The sequence below is a fragment of the Buteo buteo genome, chromosome 5 (assembly GCF_964188355.1).
Source record: "Buteo buteo chromosome 5, bButBut1.hap1.1, whole genome shotgun sequence".
Classification (NCBI taxonomy): domain Eukaryota; kingdom Metazoa; phylum Chordata; class Aves; order Accipitriformes; family Accipitridae; genus Buteo; species Buteo buteo.
Genome location: NC_134175.1, coordinates 10,809,324 through 10,835,700, shown reverse-complemented (window position 1 = coordinate 10,835,700; position 26,377 = coordinate 10,809,324). Strand labels below are relative to the sequence as shown.

General features: G+C 56.2%; 1 protein-coding gene across 3 annotated transcripts in view; it reads left to right on the top strand.

Moving 5' to 3' along the window:
* The window catches only part of COL18A1 (collagen type XVIII alpha 1 chain), a 41,544-nt gene that overhangs the window by 3,145 nt on the left and 12,022 nt on the right, over positions 1 to 26,377 (top strand). Inside the window, exons 1-2 of one of the 3 annotated variants that reach the window (XM_075027770.1) lie at positions 18,975 to 20,538; positions 24,323 to 24,867. In XM_075027770.1, coding sequence (XP_074883871.1) covers positions 19,176 to 20,538; positions 24,323 to 24,867 — 1,908 coding nt within the window. In that variant the 5' untranslated portion in view covers positions 18,975 to 19,175. Of the gene's footprint in view, positions 1 to 18,974; positions 20,539 to 24,322; positions 24,868 to 26,377 lie in introns of those variants that run through there. The other 2 variants (XM_075027772.1, XM_075027771.1) reach the window with 2 other exon arrangements.

Genomic DNA, 26,377 nt, shown 5'->3' with positions numbered 1-26,377 from the left:
CCTCCCGCTGTTAATTATAGCAGGTGCTGGAGCTGCTTGCTGCCGGCGCAGAGGCTTGTGCCTGATTTTATTTCCATCTTCAATGGCTCGTTGGTCTCAATGGCTGGGATTCCTTGCAAGCACGTGCCTTCAAAGATGAAACAGGTGCTGCGCAAAGTGATTTACAGCCTGTGACATAACTGCTTTGGCATCAGTGCCTGGGGATTTTTGACAGGTGGATCGGAGCTTTCGCAAACATTATTTTAAGAATTTCTTCTAAAGACTAGGAGAAGGGCTGTGGCAAATCGGCCATGGGCAGCACCCACCAGCACGGGTTTGGCTTGGGGAGAGTTGGCACCTCTCAGCTCTGACAGCATCATTTGGCTGCTGAGGCCCCTGGGATGGGCTGGAGCAACTGGGGAGGATGCTGTGCTCGGCAGGCTCTGCGGGCTCTTCATCTCCTTATCAGCTGGTGGGACTTCTGTTTGCAAAACCTTATCTGGGCTGCCGCTCTCTGCCGTGGGAGCTGGTGGGGAGGGAAAGCCGCCCTGGGCTGCTGGCAGCTGGAAGGAGCCAAGCCTGTGGATGTCTTCCTGCAGCACTGCTGGATGCTCCTGGGGCTCTTGATCCATTCCCTGGCAGATGGATCCCATCCCTCCTGCCCGTCCTGAGGAGGAGGCGGCAGTGGAGATGAAGTGGCCCTGCTCGGATGGCACATTGGGACTGGAAACTTGGTTTAAAGAAACCTGAGTAGTCCTACAGAGCGGCTGTGCCCCCAGGCAGTTTTCTTCGCTTCCCTTGGTGCAAGCAACTTTTTCAAGCCCCAGTCCTAATTTTCTCGGTGGTTTTGTAGCTCTGTACCTGCACTCGGTCCGTCCACAGCATCCTTCTCCCAGAGCTCTGACTTGATTTTATGTTTATGTTTCCATGTGGGGAATGGGAGCAGCCCTGGTCTCTCCTGGCCCTGTGGAGCTGTGGGTGCCTGGGAGCTCCCCCCCACCCCGCTGGCCCCTGTCCCTGGGAGGACTGAGAGCTGAGCTGCTTTTCCCTGTGGCCGCTGAAAGATCCTGCACACACACTACCAGATCCCAGAGAAGCGGGGTTTCTGCTCTGAATAACAGCCTTTTTGCAACATGGCTTCTTTTTATTTTGGCCCACAGCTGCAATAACCTCTTCTTACTGTGTTTATGTCAGTACAATTTGGGTGCACTTAAACAGCAAACCTGAGCACTTGGAGAAGACAGAGGAACACATTTTCCAAGACTGTTTCAGGCGTTAATCGCGTGGCTTAAAAAATCCCTACCTAGATAACTGTGCTGCTGGGAAACAGTCTTTTCTCTAGTGGGGGATGTCACCACTTCTTTCTAAGGAGACAGGAGCATGTGGAGCAGGGAGCAAGCACAGGGGGAACGAAGACTGATCCAAAGCTGCATCTGCCCGTGAGCGCGGAGCCTGCAGAGGATGCTGAGGACCCGGGCGCATGGGCGACGTGGCCACCACTGTTTGCAAACCAGCCTCCTGGACAGCCTGGGGGGTGTCTGGTGAAGCTGAGGTCTGTCCTGGGTCATTTGGGATGGTGAGGGAGGGCTGTTCTCACCCCAGCTGGTACCATGGGATGCTACTGTTGTGTCCTGGGGCTTGTTGCAGCGGCTCTGGGAGGAAGGTCCCAAGCATGTGGGGCAACCTGCTCTTCTACGCAAGCCCAAGGTTATCACCCTTGTGCATCTGCAGTCTTACTAACTCACCTGCTCTTGCTTTATCATTATCTTTATCAGAATGGTTTGACTTGGGAAGGATCTCTGAAGATCACCTAGTCCAACCCCCCTGCCCCAGGCAGGGACATCTTTCACTAGGTCAGGTTGCTCAAAGCCCCATCCAACCTGACCTTGAACACTTTCAGTGATGGGGCATCCACAGCTTCTCTGGACAACCTGTTCCAGTGCTTCACCACCCTCATTGTAAAAGAATTTCTTTTTTGTGTCCAATTTAAACCTACCATCTTTGTTTAAAACCATTGCCCCTTGTCACTACAGACCCTGGTAAAAAGTCTCTGTCTTTCTTATAAGTCCCCTTGATATATTGAAAGGCTGCTGTAAGGTCTCCCTGGAGCCTTCTCTTCTCCAGGCTGAACAACCCCAACTCTCTCAGCCTCTCTCCATAGGAGAGGTGTTCTGGCCCTCCTCTGGACCCGCTCCAACAGGTCTGTCTATCTTGTGCTGGGGACCTTGGAGCTGGATGCAGTACGGCAGGTGGGATCTCATGAGTGTGGAGTGGAGGGGGAGAATTGCCTCCCTTGACCTGCTTGTTGTGCTTTCTACCTGCTCCTGCTCTGGTTTGTGCTCTTGGTTTAGGCTACCCTGCCGTGGACATACCCCTTTCCTTCTGAGCACTGCCTAGAGAATGGGCATCTGTTGTTCCCATTCCCCAGCCCCATGGGAAGCCCCATGGTCCATGCTGGTGTGCAACTCAGCAACGCATCCTTCCTGCGCTGGAGTTCTCGTGTTTCTCACCTGGGCTCCCTCCTGCTGCCTGAGGACTCCCTGAGCTCCCGTGACGGTGACAGACAGGCAGCCACCATAACCAGCTCAGTAGGGCCCCAGCAACTCTCCAGTTCAGTAAGGTCCACGCAGAGCCCTTTTCAGCCAGGAGAGATGTACCAGGGAAGTGGGTTCAAGGAGGGGTACTTGTCCTGTGTGTGGAGAGCAGAGGGAGAAGATCCTTCACCCACAGGCAACCTTCCCATGTTATTCCGGCTAATGCTTCCCTGCCTTGAGAGATGCTCTAAGCTTGGGGCTGCTTTGCAGAAGGTGACGTCTCTGGGAGGATGCATGGAGAGGGGGAGCTGGAGGAGACAGAGGAGGGATGGAGACGTGCAAACTGCTCACCTGGGGCTGGCAGGGGCTGCTGCACAGCTTTGCCGGCGAGGGCTTGCCTGCACCTTGCTGCTCCTGCTGTTGTTGGATGTGTGCGGTGCCAGATTCTCTCCTGCACCAGTCTGGTCTGTGGCGACCTTTAGGGATGACGCTCTAAGCCCTGAAATAACAATCCCAGCCAGTGTGCTGTGTCTCTTCCAAACTCTGATAGTTTACCAAGAAGAGAATTAATTCTGGCATTTCAGTAGAGAGTTCAAAGCGCTGAAGGAGACATCTGGGATTAAGTATCGGATGTATATCAGCAGCCCAGAGGTATGGGATTAATAAAGCATTTTAATGATCTGGCATATCTGATGACATTTGAAAAAGCATTGGAGATGAATCCTTTCCCAGAGCGTCCTGCACATCTCTCTGACTGTGTATAACAGCCTGGAGGCAGCATCTTCTGTAATGGATGGGGGGACTAGTGCTGGGCTTCACCTCACCCCATTGCTCCATCTCTTCTCTGCTCTCTGTGAGGTGCTCTCACTGGCTCTCCTGTCCTCCAGCCACGGTCCTCATCCCTCGGGTACCAAAGTGTGTGGAGCAGCGCTGCTGCTGTCCTCTGGGAAGAGGTGCCCTGTCCTGCTGAGTGCTGGTACTCAGAGGAGGCACTGATGGGTGGGAGGTGGTGGAGAAGAAATGTGCAACAGTGTTGGCTGGTACTGAATCTCCTTGAATATTGGGGAGTGGGAGAAAGTCCCTGACTTTGTGGATGGAGGAAGGTATGTGGTAGCAGCACGTGTGGTTTTTGGCTTTTAATGTGGGACTTGATTAGTCTAGAGAGCTTGTTGCAAAGATATAATTGAAGCAAGGAGCTGAACACGATTAGAAAATGGTTTGGACATTTGTACAGCTAATGGGGGCTTCTGGCATTGTGTTAATGTGAGTTTGGAGCCACTGGGAGAAACGTGAAAGTGGAGGCTGTGGGCGTGGGGAGAGCAGGAGTGGGCTTGAGGGCAAAAATGGGTCATGTTGGGTGGGAGCAAGCAGAGTGGAGAGGAAAGGATGTGGCAGAGGGGGAACCAGCAGAACCTGGGAAACTTGTGGCTGATACGGTCTGGGTGCCGTTTGTCCAGATTTGGGTTAATGCAGAGTTGTTCAGACATTTGTAAGGCCAGCTCCTGTGCTTGGAAAGCTCAGCTCTGCTATTAATGAGTGAGAAGCCTTCATTAAAGAGAAAGCCATTGGGTATCTTGTTGTGATATTGCAGCCTGATGTCCTGCATCCCTCCCGGTCACTGGGAGCAGGGTTGCCTGTGGGGTGGGTGGCAGCTCACCGGCACAGCCAGTGGGTTACCTTGGCGGTGCCAGGCACATTTGCCAGCTCTGCCCACGTAATTGCACGTCTCAGTGTTGTTCAGCATGTTTTCTCTTTCTCGTCTCTATTTCCTTCCCCACGGGCCAAAAAACCTCAACAGCCTTGAGGCGTGAGCGCAGTTAATAAACCTTTTGGGGGTGAAGGGATGGTTTCCACAAGCCAAAGGTGGGGTGGCTTTTGCCTTCCAGCAAGTGCTGGGGGCTGGAGGGGAGCAGGAACACCCCCCCACCCCCCCCCCAAAAGGGCTGCAGAATGGGGCTGCTCCGGGGACAAGGCTCCAGAGACTTGCTGTGCTCCCGGCTCTGACCGGCAGCGGCATTTGGCAGGAGCATCCCTGGCGCTGAGGGCTTTCTCAGCAAGCAACATCTGGTCCGGAACATCCCGTGTCTGCTGGTTTTCAGTTGAAAAGGTTGCTTTTGTGGAATTTTTATTGCTTTTTTTGGCATCGCCTCACAACCCTTTTCTAAGATGGAAATTGGTCATTAGTGGATTTTATTGTATTTTTATTTTATTCCCAAGCTCGATCTGCTGGTTTCCTCCTCCTGGGGGACTGGAAGATCTGGCTGTTCCTCTGACCCTGTCCCCAGGTTGTGGGAGGCTGCTCAAACAGCCTGGGGTGGGAATAGCAGCCAGGGCACCTGGAATTTGCAGCTCATCAGCATCACCATCCCCATGCTCTTCCCACCATCACCACTGGCATAAATCTCTGTCAGCCTGACAGCCCTTGAAGCTATCTCTGATTTTATAATTCACAAGTAAGCCACCTGCCTTCCCTCCAGTAAACACTGTAGTCAAACAAATTTATTCTTTTCCACCCTCCTCGTTAGTCTGTAACTTAACTGAGTTGGCAATTGTTGACTTTTGGATAAACTACACCTTTTTGATAACCCCAGATAAGCTGGCGGTGCTCGCTGCCTGCACCCATGCCATGGATGGTGGCCTGGGTCCTGTCCGCCTTCCCTCCAGTCCAGTGGCTTTCCCAGCCAAGGCAGTGCCACACTGGGGTGCATTTCCAGGGGAGGCAGGTCAAGAAGTCCGTGTTTGATGGGTGCACAAGGCTTCAGCCATTGCTCCTGCTGGTGGGTCCCGAGCCACCACTGCAGCTGGTGGTGCCAGATCAGGGGCTCTGTGTTTGTTCTGGTGTACAATAGGCTGTAATTTATTAAACAGGAGGCGATGCGGGATGGGGGAACGCAAGGGGTTGCTGAAATCCAGGGGCCTCCCCTTCTGGTGCCTATGTGGGACCCGTGCCTCTGGTGAGATTGGTCGTGCTGGGGTGTTTCATGTTCGGCCGTGTCTGCCAGCAGCGGAATTAGCAGGGTCCCCAGGGAAGGGGTGATGTGGACCCCTCTCCTAAGCACCTGTGGTCCAGGTTGGAGGGGTGATGCATGCAAGTCAGCGTAGGAAGGCACCCGCCAGCATGTTAGGGCGAAGGTGAAACGACGTCTTGTCTCGCTCTAAACCAACTTCCCAGGGTGGGAAGGCATCTTTTTGGCTTGGTCCTTCCCCTATTGCCCCAAAATGCTCTCCAGAGGGGCCAGGACCCTCATCTTGGGGGCACCTCAGCCCTTGCTGGGTGTGGATGGAGACCCTGGATTCAGCCTCAGTGGTGAGCACTCATGTGGCCAGCCTGGTCGGGGGGTGGCAGTCACTCTCGAGGCTCCTTGCCAAACCCCCGCATGGGGTCATCTCCCCACTCCCTCCTGAGGAGACCCCCTAGGACCTCTGTCCCACTCCCAACATTGTTCCCAGGGATGGGGTGCCCATAGCTGCTGTCCCTCCTTCCCTTTGGGCAGGGGGCTGTGCTGCTGCAAGGGGACGGGCTTGTCTGGACCCAGGACCTGCGGGTGACGTGGAGCCCCGGGACACCTCGTGTTACCCTCTCGCTGATGCCAGCCTCACCCCAGCTGGGTTCTGAAATGGCAGAAGGGCTTGTAGTGCCCACGTGCCCGGACTGTAAGCCTTCAATCCAGCGTTTGTTAGTGCGTGCTTGCAATTAATAACTGCTTGCATTGCTTACAAGATGAATTCACGCCCTGCTATTGAGTGCTGGGTCGTTCCCCCCTGGGAGGGGATGGGCATTCTCGGAGCCAGGAGGCCCCATGTTTTGTAAGGAGATTATGTCCTGCTGCATCATGAGTGGGGTTTCCCTCCCCAGAGTACTGGCATGGAGTACACGGCATGGCATCGCCCTCCTGGGAAATACCAGCACCAACGAGGCTGCTGGAGAGGCCTGATCCAGCACAGGCACAGACCCGATGGCTCAGCTCCCCGCAGCCTTATCAAGGGAGATGGACCCTTTCCAAGAGCATCCTGCGCATCTCTCTGCGTGCAGCCTGGAGGCAGCATCTTCTGCGATGAATGAGGGGCTGGTGCAGGGCTCCATCTCACCCCATCGCTCCATCTGTTCTCTGCTCTCTGTGGGCTGCTCTCACTGGCTCTCCTGTCTTCCAGCCACAGTCCCCATCCCCTGGGTACCAATGTGCGTGGGACCTCAGTGCTGCTGCCCTCTGGGAAGATGTGCCTCATCTTGCTGAAAGCCAGTGCTCAGAGGAGGCACTGATGTGTGCGAGGTGGTGTGAAAGAGATCTGCAACGATTTCAGCTGGTACTAAATCACCTTGAATATCAGGGAGTGGGGAGATAGTCCCAGCCCTTGGCATTGTGGGTGGAGGAAGGTGTGCAGCAGCAGCACGTGCATGGTTTTTGGCTTTTAATGTAGGACTTGATTAACCAGTTGTTATTTCTGCACCTGCTTTGGGGACCTCTGCACCTGGGGCTTGCTGTTAGATCTCTGCACGGGGACAAGCCTAGCACTCTGGCCCCCAAAGGCATCCTTGAGGCATGGGGAAACCTGGGCTGGCTCCTTAGGAGCAAGTGCCGCAGCCATGCTTCACCTGGAAGCCTGGAAAGTGGTGCTCATGGGGCCTCTCCTGGCAGACGGGTAAGCTGTCCCCACGCATCCCCATCCTGTGACCGTGCTTAGGCTGGCCTCTTGACTGCCAAAGTCCCTGGAGGGCTGGAGGCTGGGTCAGGCATTTTCTCTCCAGATAGCTTTTTGCAGGGATGACTTGCATTGGGTGATGTCCATGGGGAAGGGGGACAGTGGCACTGTCAGGGCAAGCTGCTCTCGGTCGGGTGACCCATCCTGGATTTTCTTGGGGTGGGTGGCAAAAGGGAAAGCTGTGTTTTTTAAGTTTTGGCATCAGGAAAAGAAAAGATGCCTGGAGGGAGTTTTCTAACCTCTTCGCACCAGGTAACCAGGGCACCATCTGATAAAAACCTGGTTTTTTTTATTTTGACAAGCTATTGCTTCTTTTTCGTGGGGAGATGAAGACATCAGGCCCTGAAGGTGGAGGATCTGGGGGAGTCCCGTCATCCCCCCGCCACGTGTGGTACCCGGTGGGCTGGGCTTTCTGTCGTATTACTTAGCAACGCAGGAGGCAGGAGAGGTTCAGTGCGTGGAATACCCTGCGGCCGCTCAATGGTTTGAGCAAGGATGCCACTCGCCGAGGTCAGCATTTGACCTCGCAGGGACTCCCCAGGGCTGGGCGGGAGTCTGTGGTAGCTGTAGTGTGGTCCCCTCCCAGCCAGAGATATCACTTGCTGCCGGACTGCCCCAACAGCACCCAAGGGGACGGGTCTCCTCGTGGCATCCTGCGAGGCTGGGATGCCACGCTGGGTCCAGCTGGCCACCGGCTGCTGCTGATGTTGGTGGCTCCTTCCCTACCTTCTCCTTGGGCTCAGCTGAAAGAGTTAAAACCATTTGAGAGGGGCCCCTAGAGGCAACTGCTGGAGGTAATAATCTTCTTTCGGCTCTTTTTTCTTTTCCCCTGCTAATTGCAGAGTTGACATCGTCCCCTCTCATGAAAGGCTCTTTTGTCGGCTGGGTTGCTTGGCAAAGCCTGGGCTTGGCAGCAGGTTGCAAGACCCGGGTCTGTCTCCTGCACATCCCTCTCCAGCAGCAGGTAGTGAAATGGCTCTTTCAGCAACAGTGATGTCCCTCCCTCTCTGGCTCCCATCTACAAAAAAAAAAAACCCCAAACCAAAACTACAAAAACCCCTCCTTTTAGCCAACGGCGCCCGATTTTCGCCCTGGTTCCACCTCGCGAGCGGAGGGAAAGGTCAGCCAGTCTAGACGCTAATCCGTCAAGTGTTGTATTTCTTCGCCCGCGGGTGTCCTAGCAACAGGATTAATGCAGCGGTGTAAGGCGGACATTGGCTGGGTCCTGCTCCATCCCAGGCTGGTGGTCCGGATGCGTGCCGCTCCGCATGGCCAGGCAGGGGGGAGAGGTGGGCTGGGCTCTGGGGGCAGCCCTGGCCCTTCTCCCTGCGCCTGCCCCAGGCTCTGCCGGCAGCTACTGGTGATTAGCTTCGTTCCAGCGGCAGGGAAATTTGGGAGACGGGTGATAAAACAGTCTTACAGATGTTTCGGCTGGCCTGCATCCATCCAGGGATGAGTGGGTCAGTGGTGAAGCATCTCTGCCCCCAGACCGACATCAACCCTGGTTTGGGGAGCACACTGGGATGGGATGCTCTGTGGACAGGTACAGCCCACCCGGTTGCGCCAGCTCCACTGTGGCTGTGCTGGGACCTCCGGACAGCCTGTGTCGCTGTAAATCTGACTCTCACAGTGGAAACAGGTCTCCCGGTACTTTCCCTGTGTCCCAACGCTTGAGTCTCCCACTACATCCCCAATGCGCTGACTGTGCTAACAGTCACTGTGCAGGGGTTGCTGTTAAGCTGCTGACATCCCTCTGGCCTTGGGGTGTTGCTGATGTGGTTTGGATTGATGAGCCAGTTTGGACTGATGAGTAAAAACCAGTTTGCTAGGGGAAGGGAGTAAAAATGTTTTCATTTCTTTCATTTTGCTGTTTAATCTTTTTTGGCACTGTTCAATCCCTTGATGACCCTGGTTTGCTTCCGAGTGTTGCTGGCGATGCTTCATTGCCCGTGCCTGGGTTCAGGGGTGCAGACAGTGCCAGCGTTTGGCACCCGAACATCCGATGGTGTTACCCCAATAGGTGCCATAGTGTGTTGGTGGGTGCTGCGCAGGAAGACCTGGCAGTCAGAGCCCCCCATGTACATGGTGCGGAGACACGGGGTAACTGCCCGCTGATAACATTGTCCCATTTTAATCTTTTTCAGTCCTTCCTCTGCTTCCCCCGCAGCCCCTTCCGGGCTTTTTCCTGCACTCCTTTCCTTGCAGAGGGGCCAGGGAGCATTTTCCCTGTAAGCCGTTCAAGCCTCCATCCCTCCCTTGCTATTCCCCCCATCCCATTGTGCTCCAAAATCCCCGAAAAGAGGGGTGCAAAACAACCCCCTCTGGCCAAAAGCAGTTGAAAGAACAAAATCTGGGTTTATTTAATCTTTGCCCTGCAGCTGTATCACTGCTCTGGCCAAGCAAGCGATGGAGCCGGGGTCAGCCAGGTATCAACACAACCCTGGGAGCTCCTCCAGGCTTCAGCATCCTTAAAAGCGGGGTGCTGGTCTGGTGGTGGGGCTCACCCCTGGAGGCGATGGAGCCTCCTCCATGCTCCGGCTGCTGGCTTTCCGCCCTGCAAGCGGCCACACGCTTTAATTAGGCGAGGGGCTGGCGGGGCTCCAGGGTTGGGAGAAGGGGTGTTCGTTCCCCATAAACCCCAGCCGGGTGCTGCAGGGACAGGCTGAAGCTTGCCCAGAGTCCCATAGCATAGCTCCTCCTGCCTACGTGGGTTTTTTTTTCTGCAGCTGGGGTGGGTTAAGTGGGGTTTTAGGAGCAGTGTCTTTTCTCCTGGGTGCTTAAAACAACAACCAATAAAGACCCACCCCAGCGAAACAGGCCGGTGACACTGTAAGGAAGGAAAGATGTTGCTCTGCTGATTTATGGGGCTTTTTTTATCTTTACAGGTCAGTGCTAGCATTTATGGAATTGGCCTTGCTGCAGGAAAAACTGGTTTCCAGCTTTCCCATTAGGAAGAAACTAATGCGATCGTGTAATTAAAATGCAGGAAAAAAAAAAAAAAAAGAAAAAACAATCCCAGAGCAGCTGGTTGTGGTGTTTAGCCAGGTCTTTGGTGTCTGCGTGTGTCCTCTGCCTTGTTCTGTCCTTGGTTGTGCTGCCTGCAGCCTGTGGTAGAAAATAAATGCATTTTTTTTGCTCTTTCTCTGGTCTTTCTGGCTCATGCGCCAGCCTGCAAAGCAAAAAAAAAAAAGAAATTTTGACCATGGGAGTGTTTTAATCCATCTTGAGGCACTTTCCAGTATTTTTATCACCTTGTCTGAGCTGGTGCCAGCACTGGGCTGGACTCCTGGTGGGCTGGGGAGGTTGGGACCATGGCTCCCCCATCCCATAAATGGGAAGTGATGGGTCCAGCTCATCCCCATTACAGCCCCCTTGCAGCAGGCAGCAGGGCAACGGCTGCCTGCAGGGGCTCATCCCAGGGGTCCAGGGTCCCCAGGGATGCCTGAGCTTTTTAGGAGGGGAGGAAAACCGTGCCTCCATGGGATTATTTCAATTTTTGCAGTTTCCTCTTTGCTGCTAGGCTGAGAAAGGACATGCCGTGTAGACTTGGATATTTGAGAGGTGATTATTTTCTCATCTGGGATGGCAATGGGTACCGCTCACTGGGGATGGGGGAAAGACCCCCTGCTATTTGGGGCACCTTGAACCCCAAGTATAGCTATTGGGAGCAAAATCATCCCAAATAGCTTCATTTTTTAGGGATGACTAAAAGGAGGTCCCTGAATGACGTACCCCGTGAGGCTCGCCCAGCCTTTTCAGCCCGCCCCCCGCTTTGAACCCTGTGGTATGTGAATTTTTGCTGGTGTCAGAGGGTCGGTGGCAGCAAAATCCCTCCCGGTTAAAGGGTGGGAATACCAGTGTGTGCAGCTTGGGATAATTACCAGTTGTCAGCAAAACAATAGTGGCATTGTAGGGCAGGAGCAAAGGGAAAGGGCCCCCGTCTTGCGCGTAATGTTACTTTTCTATTTACGTTGCCATAGTCTTCACTGAGAAATGGCCCTATTCTCTCTAATCCTCCTCTTCAGGCATGCCTGCTGGTTTTTTTTGTGTGGTTTGGGTTTTTTTTTTAACCCTTATCGTCCGGGAAAACAGCTTGTGGGGACCCATCTCCAGGGCACTATGCCGTGTGGCCGTCCTTGGCCGGTGGCACTGTGCCCATGGGCTGGCTGGCTTTGCTTTGGGATGCCGATGCTGGGGACGGTGCCCAGCTGTGGCACTGTACCCATGCTCAGGAGGGAACCAACCTGCTCCTGAATCTTCATCTGCATGCAAGCAGGAACCCAATTTACACCCATCCTTGTTCTTGACATCTGTCACGTTATAGATGGTAAACTCCAGTGCATTAAAGCTATTTATTGACATTTTATTTTGCTTTAAAACCAAGTGATTTGTTGAAAAGGGAATAATTGGTCAACCGATGGCTTTTGATCCCCATCTCCTGCTTGTGCTGAGAACAAGATCTCTCGCCTGGCATGTTTGGTTGTTGGTTGGAAAGGGATGATGTGTTTTATGGCCTCATCCAAGTCCTGTTGGCTTTCCGCAGTGCTGAAGGAAGCTAAAATACCTTCTCTCCACTTGCATGGAGCAGCAAAGTAGCCACTGACAACATTGACCTGTTTGACACCTTTAATATCTGTCTCCAGTGGTTCTTGGACTTTCTCAAAAGATCTAAATTTTGCTGCTTAACTTTCTGTGCCAGTGGAGACACAGACTGTCATCCTGGTAGGGAGTGTGGGATTTCAGCCTTGGCTGATATCAAGTTGTCATTGCTCAACTTAATTTCAAGGCATGCAACAGATTTGTTTTTTCTTTAGCATTGGGACATGTGCAGCTGGGTAGGTTCAAGGGCTGGATGATGCTTTCCCTGTTTAAGTGGCCCCTCATCCAGGCTGCTGACAAAAGCATTAAATAGCTTTGACCCCCAGCATCTACCCCCAAAGGGCCTGCTGGGCATCTCACCCCCTTGTATCCCCACGCTGGGGGACTGAAAGCTGTGGCGAGGTCTGGCATGAAGCGCGGTGCCCAGCAGACAACCCGGCGATGGGATGTGATGCCAAAGCAGGATGGCCAAGCTCAGCTGTCTGGTGCAGAGGAAACTTTGGAAAGAGCAGGGAAGTGATGCCAAAGTCGGCAGCACAGGCAAACTATTGTCTGAGGAGTGCAGAGAGGTGGAAGGACCACAGTGTGGACAAGGAGTCTTATTACGAGCACAGTCAGGGACTTTGAGAGGCTCCAAGTTAAACAAAGTCCCCTGCACTGCAGGAGGGCAGTGCTGACGAGACCGAGGCTGGTTAGATGAGCGGGAGATTGCAGCTGAAGTCCAAAACCAAAACCCCCTCCTGGATCCCTCTTTTCCTTTCCATTCCCTAGCAAAATAGTGTTTCTCGCCACCTGGCCCTGCAGCAACTGCCTGAGCTTGGATTTTGTTTGCCACAAGCCACACTGAGGATGAGGTTAATGAACCGCTGAGTGGGTTTCCCTCACCGTAAAGCTGCAGCGAAGCTCCGTAAAGCATCCACAAGCTGTGGCAGTTGCCTCTTGCAGCAGCATGGACCAGCTAGCACCAGGCATCCCCAGCTTGTGGCGGATGCAGGATGGATGCTGTACCGCTCCATCGTAGCTTCGGGTACTATTTCATTTGGCAGTTCTTCTGTGTTCTGTATGGTGAATTGTTTTTTTTTTTTGCCTGTGCTGGTATTTTCCTCTGCGCTAGAGTCCTGAAAAACAGCTGAGAATGGGCAACTCCCAGCTTTTGTCATGCAGCCTTGAAAGTTGGTGCAGGGTTATCCTCCAGCAGCGCTCCTTGACATTGGCGGCTTAGCATCCTGGGCTTAACATCCTGGCACGGTGCAGCATGCAAGCATGGTCGAGCAGTGTGCAGGGTATCCCTCAGGCCCTTTCCCGGTCCCTCTTGGTGCCCAGCCCTCTCCATGGCTGGGAATATGCTCATGGGAGTCATGTCCTGCTGTTTTGGGTTTCGTTGGCTTCTCTGCTGTGTGATGCTGACAGATTTCATTTGAGCTCTGGGGAAGCATACCACACCTGGGTAGCTTGTCCTCCACTTCTCGGCTTCGCTTTGTGCAAATGAGCAAGTTGCAATGGCATCGAGTCAGCTCGTAAACCCTCCATCCCAGCCCTGATCTCCCCTCATCCTGTGGCACAGCATCCATCCATGAGCCAGGATGCCGGGGTGCACTGGTCTCCCTGTATTTCTAGATAAATAGGTGCCTGGGAATAGGGACGCGCTCCCCAGCTGTGGACCCGCTCAGTCCCTCGCAGAGATGGGAACCGACCCCCAGTCTCCGATAACTGGGATAGGCCCTCCTGCCTGCCTGGACAGTGGTCAGTCATGGGCGCTGCTGGAGCCCCCTCAGCAGCCTGCCGGGGCAGGAATGCCAGGAACGCAATTGAAATTCGGGGCTTCCTGGAATTGTGGCTCCCCGGCTGAGCCAGAACCTTGCAGTGGGGGAAGGGGGGGGGGGGTGAGTCTTGTCTTTCCCCTCCAAGGAGCAATTAGTCTGCAAGGTGATTTATTAACGCGGAGGAGGGTGAGTGAGGGGGTCGCATTCCTTCCCTCCCGTCCCCCCACCTTATCTCTGGGCTGTCGGTCGGCCCCAGAGGGAGGCAAGTGATGGGAAGCAGAGCTGGTGGCCTCTGCGAAGGCAGGGCAGGGGGGGACCGGTGGTGGGGCTGGGGGCTACAGGTCACACCAAGCTCACCTTGCCTTTTAAAGACCTCCTTGCACTTTTAAAGACCTCCCTTGGGTTCCGCTGTACCCAGAGGTTGATGGCCCCTCTCTGCCATCTATCTCTTGAGGTAGCCAGGGCACCTCGCGGGGTGGCCAAAGTCACCCCAGCCCTGATTCCCTGCCCCTGCTGCCTTGTCCTCCTGCCCATGCGGATGGGGAAAAGGGAGACAGCAGCATCTCTTGGCTGTCCCTTCTCCAGCTCGGGGCTCCCGGTCTTTGCCGGAGAGTAATGAGTTACAAGGCAAACTCAAGATGCCTTTGGTGAGCTCTGCCCCTTGGTGCGCCCTTCCCAGGGGGCTCGACCCCCGCAAGTATTTTTAGCCACACTTGGAAGGAAGGCTGTTTGCTTTGCGCTTTGCTCACCCTGCCCGCTGCTATTGCCTGCATAATTTCCCATGAGAGCTGACAAAAATACTCCTTAGATGAGTAGGATGGATGCCCTGGGACAGCGGGTGCCTCTGTCTCTGCTCAGTTTGGGAGCAGGAGGAGGATGCAGGTACCAGCGGGGTCTGGGCATGGCCACTCTTCTTCCCTCCCAGAGTTATTTGATGGCTCCCCCAGGCAGTCGTGACATTTTCACAGTTTATCTTATCAAGGAATTTGCTGGGAGGATGTTTCTGGCTCTTCATGAGTAAATGTTTAGGAACGCTACGGTCCCAGGGGCTCAGCGGTGTTGCACAGCCAGAGGCGGGGGGGAAACGCTGGCCCAGAGGCAGGTCCCAGCAAACTGGCACCTGCATCATTTTTGGGGCCGTGATGGGTGCCGTCACTCATGCTGGCTCAGCTCCCGTGCGTTCTCGTCCCCAGCCCCTGCCTGCCTGTCTTCCTGGCTGAGCACCCGTCCATGGGCCGGGTCCCACCGTCTCTCCTCAGGGGCCGTCTCCGCACGGGACGTCAGCGGCTGAGGATGTGGCAATATCCTCAGCATGTGTCTCGATGAGGGCCTTTTAACTGTTGTTTGGGCTTTTAGATAAAGAACAGATTAAAATCCCAAACATTGGTAGGATTTATAGATACCATCTGCTGCTGACAGTCACTGAATTTTTCTGCTCGATGCATGCATGCTCCTACCTCCAGCATTTTGGCTGTGCCAGTGTCAACGTTTCCTTCCTTCCTCCCTTCCCCAGCAGCATCTGTGGAAGGGGAGATGTACGGATAGGGCATCAGAGGCAGTCCCAAGCAGTTGCTCTGCTGCGGTTTTGTGCCTTTTGGAGGTGGATGCTTTCTCGAGCACGCTACGGCAATGTTGCCATCACTGGTGGAAACCCGGCAAGCTTTCGGCAAGCTGCTGAAGTGCCAGCAGGCTCTGGAAAGGTCGTGGGGCTGTGGTGTGTTTGCATCCTGGGGCTGACCCCAGACATCCTTCCTGCTGGTTCCAGGGGGCCGTTTCATGGAGTACCCCCCCAATGCAATGCTGTGTGTGGGTCAGCGCGGCTGCTCCGAAAGGACTGGGGACATTTTGAGTGGTGGCCAAAAGCAAGAGGCGATTTCAGCCATCCTGTCTGAGGGCTGGGAGAAGTTGAGGCTGGACTCGGCAAACAGAAAATGGATAAATGGGGAAAATGGAGGCCAGTAATGGGCAAATTTGTTAATTAAAGCCCCCAATTGCTAACAGAGGCTCTCTGGGAGCTGTGCCATGGGGATGCTGTGAGCTCCATCCCTCCCCAGGTCCAGGAGCACGCGGCTGAGTAGGGGGTGCCTTGGGGGGTCTTTCCCTCTGACTCAATCTCTTGGCAGCGGGATCCGCTGTCAGCGTTAAAGCCCTTTCTGCAGCTGCACTTAATCTTTTTGGGCTCAAGGCTTTTCACCCCTCGGACCCAGGGTCCCCCACCAGTTTGCGGAGACTTTCCTTTGAGATGCGAGCAGGGGGAAGAAAGAAGCCGCACGTCACGACTCCCTGCCTGCACTCTGTCCGGCTGCACCCTGCAAAAACCGCTGCCGATCCCTGCCCACACCTCAGTGACTTCTGGGCTCATGGCCAGGATAGGAGGGGTCCCCGGTGTAACTGGGATGGATCATCACCCCTGATGGGGTGCAACAAAATGGGTCTCCTGAGGATGCTTCTGCGCTCTGCTCAGCCTGAGGCTCCCTCTGCTGTCCGTCTGCCTGTCCATCTGTCCATCCCTGCCTGCCCGGCTTTTGCTGGGGGGTCCAGCCTTGGACTGTGGAGGTGGAGGGTTTGCTGTGCTGGGCTTGGACAGGGTCCCTGTCCCCTCCCAAAAGGCTATGGGTAGAGCAACCTGGAGCTGCGCCCAGTGAGAGCTGAGGACGCAGGTTGGGGATGCAGCGCGTGCTGCAAAGCCTGGTACAGTCATGGCCAGGTTTGCTGTCCCTGGCCACCGCCATGGGCTGCTCCTATGGCACGGGGACATGCGTGGCCGCGTCACTTGAAACCCGTTTGCTTGGCCCCACTTTTGCCTCCAAAGAATAACATCATTATTCTTTAATTACTGATGGCATGCAGCAGGTCTGAAACCTGGGTGACAGGCTTTTTTCCCTTTTTCTCCCCCCTCTTTCCTCCCCTTTCCCCCCCTTCCTTTATTCTCCCCCCTCCTCCCACTTTTTCCCCCTCCTTTTCTTCTGGGACAGGACCAAGCCTGCAGCGAGCAGGGCAGACTCTTCCCCCTTTTCCAGGGGGACCAGGCTGCACCAGCAGATGCCGGACAGCGGTGGGAAGACACAGCCTGCCTGTTCAGGATAGAATTGGGACCAGATTGAGGGTCCAGTTTTGCTTTGAAAGAAATGCAAGGTCACGATGAGCTTCCGGCAGCATCCCCTGGAGTGTGCAAAGTGCTTTTTGAGAGCCTTTAGCCTAGATGACGCTAAAACAAGGGGTTTCCCCTGCTCTGCCAGCAAGCTGGCTGCTGTGGCTTCTCTTTGGGGAAATACCTCTACCAAAATATTTCACTGGCTGGTACATTCCCTGTCCCTGCCTTGCTGCTTGATCAGTGGCAGAACTGGGCATGCTGGGTCGGGATGGCCACCTGTGCCACCGGGCCAGCCTCCGAGCCCTTATTTTGGAAATCCTGCTGCCGAGAGGGGGTCAGCAGCACAGCCAGGGGACACAGATGCTGTAGCTTGTGGGGATGCCCCAGCCCTGGCTCCTTCCCCAGGAGCCGCCGGCGTGGAGGTGTGCAGTGAAACGAAGATCATTGACTTAACGAGGGCTGGCGGCAGCGGCCCCGCGCACAGGGAGGTCCCACAGGATTGCTGCTTTGCTCTGCTCTGCTATCGTGAGCTCCTAATCCCAGCAGAAGGGAGAAATGGGATTTTTTCCAGCTGGGCATCGTGTCTGCACACGCTTGGGGCACCCCAGCATGGTGCCACCATCGAAACCCTCCTGGCTGAGACGAGGCAGCTCATCGGGGCTCGTGATGCTCCCCCCTGGCTCCAGGAGCTGCCCTGGGGATGCTGCGTGGCTCCACGGGGCTTGGATTGCATCCTTGCCACAGGCTGTCACCCCACTTATCTCCCCCCAGTTTGGGGCAGAGGCCATGGGAACACCAAGCTTTTCCATCTGTCCTCCCCACCAGTGGGAGAGAAGCAGCAGTCACCGGCATCCCTCTCGGACGTGCCAAGGACATGAGGGGCGGTCCCGCACCCTGCCAGGATGCTGCACCCTAGCCCCAGGGGAGCAGAGCCGGGCGCAGCAGGGTCCCGTCCAAACACGCCGGGGCGGGTTGGCAGGCTGGCTCCTTTCATCAGGTTGATGGGAGCACATGAGCTTCGGGGGGGCTATATGGAAACTCTGATATACGGACAAAAATGCGTCCCGCATTCGATTAGTCGTGGGCTGTTCCACAACATGCACCCCTAACAGCATCAGTCATGGGGCAAGCCTATTAGCAACAGCATCCTTGCTGTGCCAACTACCATTTTAAGGGGAAAACTCACCCGTTTCACTTAAAAAGTAGTGTGGGAAATGTTGTGTAAAGCAAAATAGACATCTGAGCATTCGTTTCAGTGCTTTTCCTGAATATTTTCAAGCCAGAGCGTCAGGAGAGTTGCATCCCTTCCCAGTCCACAATGCGGGACCACAGTACTGCAGCCTGTGGCTTTCCCGGTCATGCAGCATCCTGTCTAGGGAGAGACAAAATTGTCACCTACCCGTCAATGTCCCTTCTCGGGGACACTTTTTGAGTCATAAAGGTGACTTGCCCAGTATCACAGCAAGAGCAGAATGGCAGTGCAGGCCATGAGTGTGCTTCATCCCCACAGGGGACTGGGGATGTGGTGGTCCCCAGGAACAGGGGTCATCATCTCCAGAGCACAGCAGCGCTGATGTGGGAAAATAAGCCAGATAAGTGGATTTTGGGGGAATTTTTTTAAGCTGGGGTGAAGAACAATTGAATTCTGGGGGGTATGGGAGAGCACCAGCGCTGCCCGGGGGAGATTTTCATCCCAGGCTTCAGGAAAACTCAAGTGTTCAAGGCTGCAATTGCTCAGACCTCCTGGCTTCGAGGCGTTGCTGGCGCATGATGCTCGCGGTGGGGGGGGGATCACAAGCTTCTCCCCTTGCTGTCCTGCGACAGCACATGGGGGGGTCCTGGCTCCCTAACCGAGCCGGGAAAGCAGCTTAAAAGCACTTGACTTTTGGGACTTGTGTTTCCGGCCGGTGGAAATCTTGGAAATGTTTTCTGGGATTTTTTTTCCCTCCTCGTTCTCATCTGCTCTGAGGTTATAACCTTTCCCTGCGAGCTGGAGCAGGGGTACCTGTGTGTCCCACCAAAACTGGGCATCTGTGGGGACCGTGTCCATGCATGACCCCCCTACGTACAGCTCTCTATGCCAGTAATTTAACCAGAGCCACCAAACAAGGAGAGAGGATTTAGGATTTCCAGGGCAGGAAGGAGTTAAAAAGCTGGTAGCAGCAGCTGGGACAGGGAACAGGGTGCGTCTGAGGACTGGCTCGGCTCCCAGAGGTTTTGGGGGGCTCAGGTGGGTTCCCAGCTGGGCGGCAGGGTCCCCGGGGGGCCGTGCCGGCTGCGGGGAGGCTGGCGCTCGGGAGAGGAGGGTTTGGCAGGGCCGGCGGTGCGGCCACTCCTCCTGCTCTGCTCCGGTTTGAAGGGTCGTGCGCCGGAGCTGGGGAGGAGAGAGCGATGTGAGTGCTCCGGGAGTGCGGCCGGGGCAAAACTCCTGCCTCTTCCCTCCTTTCCTTCCTCCGGCCTCTCCGTTTCAACCTCTGAAGCAACGGGACTCGTTTTGCCTTCCTGATGGCCCCGACGCCACCTCGCTTGGGCTTGCTGCTCCTCCTGGCTTGCTGCTTCTCCCCCTCTGAAATGCAGCTCCTGGACTGGGTTTGGGGCAGCACGAAGACCACGGGAAGCCCAGCGGTACCCAGCAAGGAAACTACAGCACCGGAGCCACTCGCCTCTGCAGCAGCTCCCACCCGCAGCGTGTCCCCAGGGACATGGGATGGCCAGGTGGTGGGGGACGTCACCACCCCACAGCGCCAGGAGCTGGATCCCAGCACAGCAACACCTATGGGCAAGGGGACCGCGGCCGAAAACACCGAGCAGTGGGACTGGAATGCCACGGGGCTGGTGGAGAGCACTGCACGGCCAAGCATTGCTCCTCCCCGCAGCACGTCACTTGCCCCTGACCAGGATGTGGCCAGCAGCTCCACCGATGACCCGCAGCTCTTGGGGACAGGGACCACCAAGGACCCACAGCTCCTGGGGACAGGGACCACCGAGGACCCACAGCTCCTGGGGACAGGGACCACCAAGGATCCACAGCTCCTGGGGACAGGGACCGCCGAGGACCCGCAGCTCCTGGGGACAGGGACCACCGAGGACCCGCAGTTCCTGGGGACGGGGACCCCCGCAGCGACCAGGACACAGGTGTCCTTGCAGAGACCGGCGGGTCCCCGGCCAGGTAGTGCCCCTTTTCCTTTCTCACCAGGTGACAGTACCCGTGATCAGGCGGTGCCATCCCGGGACCCCACGGCGCAACCACCCCGATACCACCATGGAGCATCGCCCGCCCCACCGAACCTGCGGCATGGCACCGGCCGCCGGGGGCTGGTGCTGGCTGGCATGAACGGGAGCCGGAGTCCTTCTTTGCCTAACAGGAGGGTGGCTAACGGTGTGGATCCTTCTCTTGCCAATAACTCCGGTCCTCTCGAGTTTGATTTACTAACCGCCACTATGCAACTCTACGGTAGTAGCGGCACAGGGCTCACATCCTTCTTACCCGGACTGATGCCACCGGCTGGCCGTTGCCTGCCCATCCCAACCCACCTGCCCTTCTGCAGCGTGCTGGGCACCAACCATTTCAGATTACCGAATTACCTCCGCCACAGCAGCGAGGCGGAAATTCGGGCCGCTTTGCATGAGTGGGAGGGGCTGCTTGAGTCGCGGTGCCATCGCTACGTGGAGTGGTTTCTCTGCTTGCTCCTGCTCCCCGGGTGTAGTGCCTCAGTCCCCGTAACCCCCCCGCCGTGCCAGGGCTTCTGCGAGGCCGTCAGAGACCTGTGTTGGATGCACTTGGCTGGCGGGCACCTGCCTCTGCCTTGTGATGCTCTCCCCGAGGAGGACGAAGGGTATTCTTGTGTCTTTATTAATGCTTCTGCAGGTAATGTGGCTGGGTGATGTCCATGTATTTGTGTGTGTGTCTCACCTCCCCAAACTCCCCCAGGTTTTTAGGCGCTGAGGGATGCTTCTGCCTTGTCCCCATGGGATGCTGCTGAGCCCAAAATCGCTTTCCATCCAGCCTCAGCTTCTTCAAACGGGGACCGCCAGCAGGTTTTGGCTCCCTCTGCAAAGCTGAGCACCACCATCCCCTCCTCGGGCTGTTTCACCCCAGGTGAAACACAGTGGCCGGTTAAAAGACAACATCCCGGTGGCCAGGACAAGAGATGCTCCCCACGCGCACCATGCTGGCATTCATGGCCAGTTTGCAGGTGCCGCAGTGCACAGCAAAAGGCTTTGGGGTGTCCATCCTGGGAGGGGGGTGCTTGCAGAGCTGGCAGCTCCCCGCAGGGACAGGGGAAGGACCAAGTCCCCACAGCCGCCTGACTGCAGCAGCATCTGGGGCCATGGCGGTGAGGAGGCTTCAAGGTGACCCGTGGCCATGGCTGCATGCTCCCCTCTCCCAGAGCGGCCCTTTGCCTTGGGGTTAATGATTTACCCAATGGCTAATGTTTGGTCCCCCCCTGCTTGGCAGGCAGGAGAGGTTACTTCGCCTCCAGCTTCATCATTAGGTGGTTGTGACCCTGCTGTACGTCAGCCAGGGATCAAGATGTGCTTCTTTGGCAGAGGGTTGAAAGGAAGGGAGCGGGGGGGCGGGGACTGGTGCTCGGAGAAATGCACATTGGGGTGTAAGAGCAAGAACACAGTTTGGGATGAAAGCAGGAGAGGGAGCTCACCGCTCCCCCCGCCGAGCCCTCTGAATGAGGCTGTGTTCCCGCGCCGGCCCCCCGTGCCCTCGGGTGATGGCCTGGGGCTGCTGGCCAGGAGCGGCGAGACACCCACTGCTGCCAGAGGGGCAATTTAGCAGGGGGCTGGCAGACAAGGGTCACATACATGGTCCTCTTCAGTGTCAAAGCGGCTCTGTTCGCCGGCCGACCCAGGGGGGTGCGGCAGGATCATGGCGATGCTTAGGGAGAAGCCCGCACTCCCAGACAGGCAGCATCGGGAATGGGTGGGGGATGCGGGGACTGTGGTGCACTCCATGGAGTGACTTGAGATGCTCCTGAGTGCCAGGGGTCCCCTGCATCCCAGCTGGGATGGGATGTGCGGGGCCATGCTGGCAGCCCTGGCTTGGGCCAGCCAAGAAGGTCAGGGCAGAGTGGGAAGGTGGCTTGGAACATCCCTGGGGCCTTTCCAATGGCAATGGAAAGGAGTCAATGGCTGGGTCGCTGTGGCCAGAGACATCCCTGCAGCTGTCCCGTGCCAGCACTCATCCCAAAATCGCTGCAGCGTCGACTGTCTCTGGCTCTCCGTGGTGGATGCTGCCGGTTTGCCACAGGGAGGAAGGGGGTGCAATATTTGGGCTTTGGGTGCCATTTGGAAAAAGCAGGCATGGCCTGAAAGGTTTGGGCTTGAGAAGGGGCACTTGGCTTTTGCAGGGGAACAGCCGTTTGAAGGGGTGTCCCCTTACTCCCCCTGCTCCCCAGGCCCCATCCAGCCTCGTAGCCCTGGCCTCCGCCTGCTTTGCACATTGCACAGGGGAAAGATGTGTCCCTGTTTGCTTGGAGAAGCACTGGCACCCAGCTCCCACCCTGGGCTCGGGGGCGAGTGGCATGTTTGGAGAGGAGGGAGGATCCCAGAGCCGTCTGAAATGCCAAGGGGAGCGTGGTTGAAAATTGCATTGCTAACAAAAGGCTCTTTCAGCCTGTCCCCTGTCATCCCAAGCCCTGGGGGCAGACGATGGCTTGTCTGGCTGCAGAAATTGCAGCGTTGGCTCTTACACTCTTACACCGGTGCGGACCCCCCGGCAGGAAGCTCTGGTTTCCTCTTCCCTTAAAGCTGTTGTGAATTTGGCTTCCTCCAGCCCAAGATAAGCTCCTTCCCTGCATCCTGGCGTTTGCAGTTGGCTTGGCCACAGCCGCCTGCTGCAGGGTGGCTGGGGATGACACGGTTGGGGACGGGGCAGTGGGAGCGAGCTTGTGGGGTGCCTGAGCATGGGGTGTCTCAAGGGTGGGTGCCAGGCTGGGGCTCGCTGTGGGCCCAGGGGAGCCCTGCTCGCTCGCCCCATCATTTTTTGTGTAGGGCTGCACACACCTGAGTGCAAAAGGATGCTGGGCTTCCAGGATCCAGATCCCCACAGCCGGTGAGGTAGAGGGGCTGGACTTAGCCCTTCCCCTCCGAGAAGGCTGGGGTTGCCCCATGGGAAGCCCAATCCTGGTGCAGGGCAGATGAGGGGCTTAGGGCTAGTGCAAGGCTGGGAGGGAGGTTTCCTCCCAGCCGGGTGCTCAGTTTTGGCGTGCCAAGCTTGGGATGGACTCGGGGCTTGGGGGAGCAGGATGGGCACTGAGCGGTTTCAGAGCAGCAGGCTCAGGAGAGGATCAGCGTGTCTAGCGTCTGGCAGAGAGAAAACTTGCCCGCACCTCTAATCAGTGGCATTTCTAATGTCCCCGCTGCCTGGGTCCCTGTCATGGGGCTGGTGCTGGCATCAGAGCTTGGCAGTGGGGGGAGGCTGGGGATGCTCCATGTGCACAGATACCCCCAGGCTTTGGAAGAGGCACCCAGGTTTTCATCTCCTCCCACCATCCCGAGAGATGTGTTTTCCTTCCAGGCTGGGCAAGGCTGGGCTGATTTCTTCTTTCTTCTTTTTTTTTCTCTTCTTATTTTTTTTAAGAGCTCTGGAGGAAAATGCCTGGCTCCAGAGCAGGGTGGAGGTTCCTGGCTGGTCCTCCTGGGCTCGGCACACCTCTGATAACCCCCCATTGCTCACCAGAGATGGAGTTGGGGACATTGAATTGTCTCAGCTCCGGCTCCTGACTCAGGATGGAGCTGAAATCGGCACCGAGCATCAGTTCCCAGTGCAGAGCCCTCAGCCATTTTGAAGCTGGGGTGGTTGGGTTTCCTCGCTCCCGGGAAACATGGAGTTAAAAAAAGCACCCGGCGTGCTCGCTCCCATCGAGTTGGCGCTTGCCTGAGTGGTTGACATAGGAGAGGAGGAATCCAGCGCCCGGTGTGTGGGCGATGAGGATGTGCCTGCTGCCAAAACAACGGGAGCTGGCGTACAGAGGGCCGGCTCGCCCCAGCCAGATGTTCAGCTGTGTCGGGTAGGAAAGACCGTCCTGAGCAGAACTTCCCCAAGCGCCTTGAGAAAAAGGAGTCAGGAAAGGAGGCGAGCTCCAAATTGAGATCATCTGGGAAGCTGATGAGGCGCGCCGTCTCGAGCCCCGTTCCCAGGGTGTTGCAAGGGGATGGCTCTGATTTATTCCCAGCCGGGGTGACCCCGTGAGCTTGTGCCAGGATGACGTGGGGGGTCGCCATGACCCTGGAGCGGGTATGGATGCAACACATTTCCTCGCGGCTCCATGGTTGTTCAGCATCCTGGTGCTCCAGCAGCATCCCCTGCATGTTGCTAGCATGGGCAAGATCCCTTTGGTTTTATCCCAACTCAGGGATGTTCCAGCTGTGGTTGGAGGACCAGCAGCAGGGAATGCATGGGATTTTGAGAGTCACATCCAAACAGTGCTGTGGGAGCAGCTTGAGGAGCATTGCTACCTTGGCCAACCCGCAGCCTGAAGGAGAATCCCGGGCCCTGGGGAGGGCGAGTGAAGGAAGCCACTGTAGAGTGGCATTTGGGGGAGGCATGGCCAGTGGTATCCCCCCAAGGCACCTTGATGAGAGTGACCATCCTCGCCAAGCCGGTTGTGACCATCCCCTTTCCCTTCCTTTTGCAGAGAACCTGAGCACCGAGGTCAGCCTCCTGGAGCTGATCGGAGACCCCCCACCGGAAGAGATCCTCAAAATTTATGGCCCTGACAACAACCCCGGCTATGTCTTCGGCCCTAACGCCAACACGGGCCAGGTGGCCCGGTACCACCTGCCAAGCCCTTTCTACCGGGACTTTTCCCTTCTGTTCCACATCCAGCCCACCACCCCCCGGGCTGGTGTGCTTTTTGCCATCACGGACTCCTCGCAGAGCATCATCTATGTGGGCGTCAAGCTCTCGGAGCTACAGGCAGGCAAGCAGAAAATCATCTTCTACTACACAGAGCCGGGCTCGCCAAGCTCATACGCGGCGGCCACCTTCACTGTGCCCACCTTGCTCAACCAGTGGACGCGCTTTGCCATCAGCGTGGAGGAGGATGAAGTAATTCTCTACCTGGACTGTGAGGAGCATGAGCGGGTCCGCTTCGAGCGCTCCCCGGATGAGATGGAGCTGGAAGATGGCTCCGGGCTCTTTGTTGCTCAGGCTGGAGGGGCCGACCCAGATAAATATCAGGTAAGGCCTCAGGTCACCCCAAGGAGCATCTCCAAGAAGGCTGGGTGAGGCTGGCAGGACGTGACACCAGCCTGTGTCTGTTGAACCAACTTCTTTGCCCAGAAGACTAACCAGCAGCCACGCGCCATGCATGGCCCTGGGGAAGGAGACACTTGAGATGGGGGGGAAGGGTGGCTTGAGATGCCACCAACTTTATTGTCTTGGGTCTCACCGAAGCAAAACTCTCAAGGTGGGCTGGCAGGAGGAGGTGGGGTTGCGCTACAGCAGCCACCGTTGCCCATGCCTTTTCCAACAAATGCACGGAGCCTCTTCAAATCTCCCCATAGCTAAAAATACCCAACTCCTTTCGTGGAGGAGCTGGTTTGGCTGGTAAAATGTCTCTCTTAGCTGGAAAAAATGCTTGGGCTGGAGCATATCTTTGTTGGCTGACGTTGGGCGGTATCTGCAGGAAGACTTTGGAGAGCAAGGAGAGAAGGTGATAGCTCAGCCTGTGATTTGAGCGTGACTTATGTTCTAGATAAAGGTTTATGGAAAGTGTGGGGAAAATGCCCAGCTGACATGGAAATCCCCCACGGTGGTTGAGGAGAGGAAAGTTCAGGATTGTACTGCCGGGTTTTGCCTGGGTTGAGCGTGGTTTGCCCAGCAACAGAGGCTCTGCCGAGTGGAACGATGCTTTTCCTGGGGAGCTTTGCAAAGCACATTTCTGAGCTTAAGCATCATCTTGATTAACGAGTGGTGCTGCCGCAGTCCCAGTTAAATGGCTTTGGGCAGGGAAAGCTCCCCCAGGAAGGGGTTAATTATTGATGGGCTGGAGACCGGTTTGCACTGGGATTCGGGTTGGTCCCTTGAGGTCTCAAGAGCAACTTTTTGCTCTTGAATGTACTGGGAGGGCCAGGTCATGGCTGTGGAAGAACTGCTCTCCCCAGCTGGAGAGGGCTTGGCACCATTTGGAAGGCAAAGCAACAGCCCAGAGCAGAGCAAAGCACTCCTGCCTCTCTAGCAGGTGATGCTCCTGAGCTTGCCAAGCACCCGATCCCACCGCCCGCCCCCAGTTTTCCCGTGGGGAATAGATGGCCATCGAGGGAAGGAGGCTGACTGCCTCAGCTGGCTGAGAGGAGAGCGGGGAGCGCAGGCTTGGACGTCTCCTTGGCATCTGACTGCCTCGTGGTATTTCCATTGCTGACCAGCCCTGACTTGCGTTATCTGGAACTAACAGGGCATCAAGCTGATTAAAACCTGGCCCTCAGTCAAGCCGCAAGATGAGCTGCTCGCAGGCAGCTGGAGGGCTGCTGGTGGGGTCTCAGCTGGCATCTGTGCTTCTTCCCGAGTTGCCTTTGTGTCAATGGCATGAAACCTGGAGGGGCAAAGCCTGCAGGTAATGCAGAAGCCCCTGGGACAGCAGATATCAAGGGGGTTACTGTAAATGGGGTCTCAGCTGGGGTCTGGCAGGAGGATTGGTTTGCAGCTGGATGCATGATAAGACCTATGATGCTGCTGCCCGCTTTATTGG